Genomic DNA, 9,152 nt, shown 5'->3' on the forward strand with positions numbered 1-9,152 from the left:
GAACGTGCAACATGATGCAACTGTCCTGCTTGTTTTCCAGTTGGATTAGTGAGGCTGATTGGAGGGATATCTGTGTTTGAATTCAATTATTTCACTTTCCAGTGTGGATTAGTAGCCCATTCTGATGAAGTCCTGTTACCTGGTGCCTCAACTCAGTCCAGTGACTTAAGACTCTTGACCTGCTGGATCAGCTCCTTCCAGATGCCCTTTGACACATGAGTACAAATTTTTGCCTTGCTATTGGCCTTGTCGTTCATGGAAAACAAAAATCCCAGGTTAGTGCTCTTGCATTCATTAACTTTTTGCTCTGCCCAGAAGACTTTATTTTCTGGATGTTTACTTGTTTCGGTAGATATTGTGCTGTATACCATACTGGCTTTCCAAAAGTACTTCATAGACAGGGCAACATACTGTTTCAGAAGACAAAGCTGAATATATTGGGTAAGTAATTTCTTTCTTTGCTTATTTTTTATCTTAGAGATTTTTTTAAAGCTTATTTAATTAAAATAAGATCTTAACACCAGATCAGCCTGTTTTGTGTATCATGCATCATGTCATAAATCATTAGAAAAGCCACAGATGTATAATTCTCCGGTTAAGAAAAATAACTGAGTTGATAAATATTTAACAATGAGTAGATTAAATTTAAAAGAAAATATGTAAGCAAAATTAAACAGAAAAACATGAGGTTGTTTGAAATGAAGTAATACCTATGATTTTCAATTAACTACCATTCTTTGCTAGTCTCCCCACCCTGAAAATCTTTCTGTTTTGGCAAGTTATGCCACAAGAATAAACATCTTCTTTGTGTACAGTGTTAGTAAAAAGTGTCATTGCGGTTTTCTAAATTAACAAGAAGGAATTAGACTGCATTTGTTTCACATTAACATCTGGGAAAGTGTTGTTCTTGGTTTCAGTGACACACGGATGAAGGATTTTTTTTTTTTTCCCCCCCAACTTTAGATTTTTCTTTCCTTCCTCACCCCTGGAGCAAACAGGATTTGGGAAAGTGTTGTTCTTGGTTTCAGTGACACACGGATGAAGGATTTTTTTTTTTTTCCCCCCCAACCTTCCTTTTGTCTTATTTCTATCCCAACTTTCTAGAGAGCAGCTGATATTTAAGCTGCCTGCTTCGGCCTGCCAATTTCCTCAGTTGAGGTTGTTTGAAGAAACCACATTCCAGGAGAGTCTGGGATCTTCTTCCTTGAAAGTTCTCATTGATTTTAGTATTCACGCTACTGTAATAAAAATAGCAGCTAAAGGCAAGGCTAAACCAAGAGTGAGAGAAGAGGCTATTCATATTAGTGTTAACTTACCCGTCCTGGTGAAACAGATGTGTGCTTATTTAGAGCAGCAGCTAGAGAGTCACTATTCAGTTGCAGTAGCCTTTCTGCTAAAGGAAGCAAGCATATCACCTACCCTCTGGTAAGCTGCTACCTTCTCTTTTTAATTTCTTTCTTAGATTTGGACTACAGTAGCTCGTCTCTCAAATATCCTCTCTGATTTGCTTTGGGGTGGGAATGGAGTACTGGGGGTGGAGTAAGTCCCTCCTATGGGAGAACCAGCCTCTGACCACAGTAATGTGATTGGAGCATGTGAAGCATTAATTCACTGAGTATTTTTATAAACATAAAATTTAAAAACCAAAAGGAAATCTGCTTGTTTCCTACTGAATGGGATATGTTTTCTTCAGAGGAGATCAAAGTGGATTTGTTGTTGTTGTTGTTTGGTTTTTTATTATTGTTGCTAAGAGAGTTTTATTTTATGCTTTTCCTTCATAATGCATAATCTTGTTTTGTTTGCTTGATCTCCTCTCACACTGGAAAATGTTCAACAGTATAATCTGCCAGGAATACTCCCTTTAAGACCCGTTGATGCTCATGCTCAGCAACAGTGTTTTGAAGTTTGATCTACACGTTTTTGGTCATGTTGAAAACTGCTGGCTCATCTGATTTCATGTTCCAATAGCTATTAATATAAATGTATATGTTTGGGTGTTTTTTTTTTATTTTTGGTCAATCTGCTACATGCAGGAAAAAATTACCCAGCGTGTACTTGGAGAAAATAAGAGATTGTTCATGACTTTTAAAATGGCTTTCTACACATATATTGGTTTTTAATAAAGCATAATTAAAATATCTTAAATTTTGTTTTTAAATGTTATCCTTAATGTCATTCATTTTCTAACTGAAACTAGAAAATATTGGGGTTTTATCAGTTTCATTGCCTGGTTTGACTTTGCTATGTTCATTGATGGCATAGCAGACTTTCATTATTGAGAAATTATGTGGCAGTAGGTAACAATCACCTAAAGAAAAGGCCATGAAATTATCTGAAATAATATTAAGGGGTAAATTTGATGTCCAGCATGTTCCAACATCTTTGATAAGAGAGAACTTTCTAAATGCCCTCAGTTTCCAAGGGAATCTGCTGAAGGGAATAATATTTGGTCTCTGAGAGAGAGCCCCTGATTTATTTACTAGTATTTCTTGAATTAAAAGCTGAGAATTTCAAAATGTCGTAACAAATAGAAGCAGCTTGGTCCCTCTGGACATCTATGGAGCAGTTCATAAGATGTCACACTTCCATAACCCCTGACCAAGCCTTGCGTAATCATTTGGCAAAGGTTAATTACCTCCTCAAGATGGAGGCAATCACTTGAGGCTGTAGATCCCTGAAGGATGGGAAGTGTCTGAGAAAATCCTGCCCTGCCAAACCAGTCCTGCACTAATTTATGGAAGAACTGTCTTTGATTTCAAATTTGGTTTTCAACTACTATCAACGTGTCCCTTCTTCCTTCACTTTTCTGTATGACTTCTGGCAGTGGCTTGACTAAAAAATGCGCTATTGAGAATTACCTGTATATGGTGTTACTGTTTTCCTTAACTTCTCAGGTGTCAGTCTACAAGTTCCTTTCTCTTGCTCTTTGTGCTTACAGCTGGGAGGTAAACATGAGATTGCAACGGGTTTAGGGCCATTATGCCTCTCTCTGCTCTCAAGGCATTCTGCTTTTTCTCTGAGAGGAAAATTTTCCCCTATTTGTTTAGGGAGCCCCTAAGGAAGAGCAGGACCTGCATGAAAACAGGGTTCTGAAGTTCTGTAGTAGAGATCACTTGCTAACACAAGGCACAGGCAAGTGTTTGCAGCTGTTTTATTTAGCCTGCTGCAGCCTCTGAGGCATATCAGCATGTTGATGCCTTTCTGAATCTCCAGAGAGCAATAGCTCTTTCCGCTTGTCACAGTTCATGGAGACCAAGAGAGCAGGGACCTTCCTTCATGTCAGGAAGCTTTTATGTCTTGCTCTTCAGACTTCATACACAAGAGCTACTAAAATACCTGTACTTATATTTTTGATGCCATGAAGTTTTATTATTGCAGTAGGGTTAGCCATGCTAAAGCAGAATGCAAAGAACCTCCCTTTTTTTAGTTACTGCATAAATTAAATCTTTCCGTTCTCAGGAAGCCACTCTGAATTCCTCTCTGCTAGAGGATTCACTGTAAGGATTTGTTACCTATTATAATACAGGATTTTCCAACTGAAAATGGCCACCCCCGTGTAAGAATTCAACTTGTTACAGCTCTGATGGTTGTCCCCTGCATGTAAGCCCTCCCAGACCTTAGTACTGGCTCTCACTTGGGTTATGTGCACCCTCAAAATGTGACCTACAGAGATGCCCAAGTGACAGAGAAGAGAGTCATGCTTGAACAGCTAGGCTTCTTAGCTTAAGCTTTTTGGCACACCCGTTTGAGGCAGAAGCAGCAGTGATGGTCCCAGAAAGGGGAGATGGTAGGATGAAGATGAAGTGACAGTAATGACAGTAGGGCAGGACTATGGGCCAGGTTCAGTAGGAACAAAATAGCAGAAGCTATAGATGAGGGAAAGGGTTAGACCACGGCAACAGACATCGGGCATATCCTCAAATTGTTTTCATCACTGCCTGGATTGTAAGAGCAGTAAATTCTTTACACATTTGACAAAAAATTCTTCTCCTTTTGCTATTATACAGGAAAATACGTACAGTAGATTATTTCCTATATTCTGCTAATTTTCTTAATAACATGAAGACTTTGCTAAGAACTACCATGAGTCCTGCCTCAGTCAAACCTTGTTTATTTAAAGAAGACATAGTCCTGAATAAAGAAATCAATAACAACTTCAACATTGTGACCCCACTGAATTAAATCAGTGCACTGTCAAAGCTAGTGGGAATACTGCTTTTGGCTTGGTTGAGGGCAGGGGGGGACAGGACAGGCAGAAGCTGTTTAAAAGATTTTATTCTCAAATTGCTACTTTCTTGCAGATTTTCAGCTGATATAAATTCGGGTAACTTAACTACAGTGAAGTTACACATCTTGGTTATGGAAACTGAATCTCTTATCCTTTGATTCTCAGGCTGTACCTGTTCATGGACTTAGTTCAGGGCCTGGTTAAAAGTTTTGCTAACGTGTCATCTCTCAAAGTACCGAAGTTTGAACTGTTTTTCTTTCAAAATGGCTTCATCCAGAATCACTTATTTATGAAAGAAATATTTCCCTACACAGCTCTGTTTACACATTTTTAGAGATCTGAAATAATCTTTTGTTAGCACAAAAGAGAAGAAAAAAATGTGCAAAACATTGTGTTACTTAAGAAAATAATTTAATCTTTACCCTTGTGCTCTCGTAAAAGCTACAGATCGTAAAAGTTCTACTAGACTCAGGTAGCATTGCCAGTTTAAATGCTCAAATTCCCTTTAGCTACCGGGTCACCCGCACTAGACATCAAAGTTCAGGTTTGATATCACATATGCAAGTTACCTGTACTAGTGACTACCTACCAATTGCATTATGTATCCTACTTTACAGGAAAATAACTTTATCTCATTTATCAGTGAGATTTCATTTCAGGAAAACTGATAGCCATTGTTTTTGATCACTACTTGCATAGCTCCACATTCACATCACCTCGGGAACAGCTGCTTCTCACTCCATTTGAGCTGTACCCATTTAAACATTTGTGCATTTTGGCTCAGAGCCAGAGCTCTGAATGACCCATATTTAAAAAAATAAATAAATAAATTCCCAAATCAGGCACAAAAAGCACAAGGTGATTTTAAACCAGCTCTGCTGCCAAAGTAGTATTAATACAGAGTTCTGCCCAAATTTCTAGCATGCTGCTGTCCTGAGGGGCTCTCCAGACAGCTGCGATCACAGGAGGGGGTTTCTGCCAACATTTCACATAGCCATGGAGAGCAGAAATGGAGCCAGGCGGTTCGGGAAGTATTAGCTCATATTCTGGGGGGGGGACACACGGCTTTTTTTCTCCTCCTTTCTTTCACACAGTCAGAAAAATTTTGTTAGTGGTAGGAAACTGGGAATGCTTATCAGGAATTTTAAGGAAGATACATGACTGGTGTATTGGATGCCTGAAATTCCTCTCCCCAGACCAAGGTGACGTTTTTTATTCTTAGAGGGACAAAGTGAGAAGTAAGAGGAGTCACCCGTGTGTGAAGAGGAGGTCAGCAAAAGATGGGAGACTCAGCAGTCACGCTTGAACACCTATGGCAAGAATTAATATTTAACTTTACTCCAGTGTTCCCACAGTGCTCCTGTGGTTAGGGAAGGTGCCATTGGGATGAGAAAAGCATTTAATCTTTAAAGAGAGTTTGACATCTTTTAATCTTTAATCCTCGTCAGGCCTCATTAGTTATTTGATCAACTAGGAAACTAAGTTGCACCAAAAAAAGCTGGAAAAGAACACATATAATTATAAATTATTCAGGGCTGCTAAAACAGACATACTTTACAAAGGAAAGCAAACCTTTTGGGAAGTTTGGGGAGGGCAGGTTGTTTTAAACTGGCCATTGACCCACGTTTTAACAATATAAATTTGTGATCAAATGTTTTCGCCCAGTGTCATGTGGAGGAGCTTTGTTTTACTCAGAGAACTTGGCTTTATCTTATAGGATTTTGAGGAATTTTTCTTTGGAAGTGTTTTAGAGTGTGTGTGGAGGGGGGAAGGGAAGGAGAAATAAATTTCTTTTGAGACAGGCACCAAAAAAAGTCATTGTTCTAAGTAAACATCGTTACGAGTCAGCAGGACCAAAGAGTTGAGACAGTCACTGCAGTCCTGGCTGTTACATTTCCCTTCCCCATCCCTGAGGACCTCAGCCCCAGAGGGGTGCGATGTGTCCACGAGGCTGATTTATCGATGCAGCTACAGTTACATCATTTTTCCCAGCTCCCAGTGTACTTGCACCGGAATGGGAAGCTTTTACAGTCGTGTTTTGCTGGACTCCCTTATACAAAAGTGTTCCAGGGACAAGGTGTTCAAAACTCAAATCCCTATGCATGGTAGTGGCTTCTACCTGGAAGTCAAGTGAGGTTAATAACTAAACAAGCTGCATTATTCACTGCAGCAGCAATCTCATCTCTAGGAACAGCTAAAGCCCTTTTCTTTATCCTCATATTAACATTAACCTCCTGAGGCTGGAGGTTTTGAGTATCTTTTTCTCTCTTTTGTGTTCCTCAGCAGATAATTTTCAGATGGATGTGATGTAATGAAACAAATAATGAAATAAAGTTCTTCCTGGGATGAGAGCAAAATTTAGGGAGAGGTATACCTGTAGGGGACACTCCAGCTGTATTAGAACATGTTTCCAGGGGTACAGTGTCTCCTTCTTCCCTAAGATAACTTCAATAACATAATGTAGAATTACAATCCAAGATAAATAATAAAAGTGAACTGAGAGTTCATGAAAGCTTCAGGACCTATAACCAAGGACAGTGATCTCGCATTTATCCATTAAAAAGGTACGGAACAGTGAAAGTTAAGAAAATTCACTAGTATGTGGTTCCTAGACTGCAAGATAAAAGCAGGCAAAATAATTGTTCTTTGTACTGTTTATGCCTTGTATTCTAATGGTCTTATCCGTGTCTCCGATGCCATGTGCGTTACAAAAGATATTCTCTCCTCTTCTTTTCAGGTAATAATAGTTGAGGATGCCAGCGCCCTGGCGAATATGCTGTGATAAAAAATCCAGAACTAAGAATGGAAAAGCTGAAATGGACAATATGGCAGAGACGAGTGAAAAAATGCAGATGAAAAAAGAAATCACGTTACTAAATGGAATTTCTTTAATTGTAGGGAACATGATCGGCTCTGGGATATTTGTATCACCCAGAGGTGTTTTAATGTACAGTGCTTCCTATGGACTCTCTCTAGTCATCTGGGCGCTCGGTGGGATGTTTTCGCTGTTTGGAGCTTTGTGTTATGCTGAATTGGGAACATCCATCGTTAAATCTGGAGCCAGTTATGCCTATATCCTGGAAGCATTTGGTGCTTTTGTGGCCTTCATCAGACTCTGGTCTTCCTTGCTAATTATCGAACCAACCACCCAGGCAGTGATAGCAATCACATTTGCTAACTATATTGTTCAACCAATTTTTCCTCATTGTGAGCCGCCATATGACGCAGTCAGGTTGATTGCAGCTGCTTGTATATGTAAGTAAAGTTACGATTCCTAGAAGTTACGAACTATAATTGTAGATGCCCAGAGAGATTTTTCTGAATTCTGAATTTCTATTCCTTCGCCTTCTGTGAAAACAATTATTGCCTCTCTAAAACATGTTCTTAGGAACTAGTAATCTTTTATTCAGATGGGTTTTATTTGTGGCTGGGATTATTAGACGGGAGAGGAGAATTACAACAATTTGGCTGGGGGAAACTATGACTGCTGATTAAAGATACATATATCTCTATGAATCATTGGCCTAATTGGCAGTCCACATTTGGTTCATGCTCTTTCACAAAAAATGAACAAAAAATCTTAAAATTCATATGGAATTAAAATACTCTGCCTAATATGAGTGTTGTCTCTAGAGAAATTGTGTGGTGTAATCAGACACTCTGCAGTTGACTTCGTTATGACTGTATGTCTTAGGTGAACACAGGGATAAGCATTACAAATCTATCCTCCAGTAGATGGACTGTATTCAAATTCTTTTCCTTATAAACATGGATTTGTCAAGCTAGAGTATGTATTCCTTTGAGGCTGTGCTATAGCATAATCTTTTAAAAATGGCTTAAACTGTACAACTCAACAAAAACTTTCAAAAGGATAAGTAATTTTAATTTAAGATAATATAATGTATACTGACAATTCTGAAAAGGTGTTTTCTCTGTAGCCCTGACTCTTGCCACTGTGGTGCAGAGGAAGTTCACTTCTGAAGAAGGCTCCATGGTATAACTTGAGACCATAATGACCACTCAGCAGTCTAAAAGGCAACTAACCCTATTCCAAAAGACTTTATCAGCTGAAATTCTTCACTTGCACAAGAAAGCAGTTATTTATTAGATAAAATTTCTTTCCCCAGTGTTCTAGGTGCACCTCATGAAACCCTAACACTTAAGAGTAGTCTTCAAATGCTGATGTTTTTCTGAGGCTTCACTTCCTTAGTTATTCTTGCTGTAGTCTTCATGTGAATCAACTGTGTGCTCTAGTACCTCTGATTTCTGAGCTGATGCCCCGGTGTGGCTGGAAGCTGCTGCTTTCTCATTCAGCAAATGAGTTGCCTCACCACTGACTAGACTTATAACAAGCATTTTGAGTAACAACCCAGATTGCTGGGAAAATTACAGTTTATTCTATTAACTGTGGTATGCAATTTAGCAGTGTCAGATAGCAAATGTATTACTAGCTTGAACAATTTTGATAAGGCTTAGTAGCATGGATTTAATTGGCACTTCACCAACATAGTGGAGAGAACTTATTTAAATCTATATATTTAGTAGAATTTACTGGGAATTCCATGGCAAGATTCCATTGCCTTGAATTTATTTACACTCTGCAGCACATGATACATGTCATGTGTCATATACCCATGCAGTAAACATATCCTTTGCCGTATTTCAAATAGCACTTTATAGCATCGCAAATTACTCCTAAATGTTCAGTATTAAAAACTTCAGTCAACACTTACTTTATCATTTTTAAGAAATAACCCTATAATTCTAACAGTTACTGATATATACTACTGTACTTTTAAGAAAAAGGTATACGGTTAAGTACTACTGCAGAGATCTTTTAAATTATAGAGCATAAAATCTTATTTCAATGTATATGCCACATATAGAATCATAGAATCATAGAACAGTTTGGGTTGGAAGGGAC

The 9,152-nt window shown here is 38.5% G+C and overlaps 1 protein-coding gene across 1 annotated transcript in view; it reads left to right on the forward strand.

Annotated features, from left to right (window-relative positions):
• Positions 1–9,152, forward strand: part of LOC103895749 (Y+L amino acid transporter 2) — a 25,490-nt gene continuing 16,338 nt past the window's right edge. Inside the window, exons 1-2 of the mRNA XM_009275451.2 lie at positions 1–275; positions 6,966–7,483. Of these exons, the coding sequence (XP_009273726.1) occupies positions 6,982–7,483 (502 nt within the window). The 5' untranslated portion in view covers positions 1–275; positions 6,966–6,981. The remainder of the gene's footprint in view (positions 276–6,965; positions 7,484–9,152) is intronic.

Source organism: Aptenodytes forsteri, unplaced genomic scaffold (assembly GCF_000699145.1).
Source record: "Aptenodytes forsteri isolate BGI_AS27 unplaced genomic scaffold, ASM69914v1 Scaffold208, whole genome shotgun sequence".
In the NCBI taxonomy this organism is placed as follows: Eukaryota; Metazoa; Chordata; class Aves; order Sphenisciformes; family Spheniscidae; genus Aptenodytes; species Aptenodytes forsteri.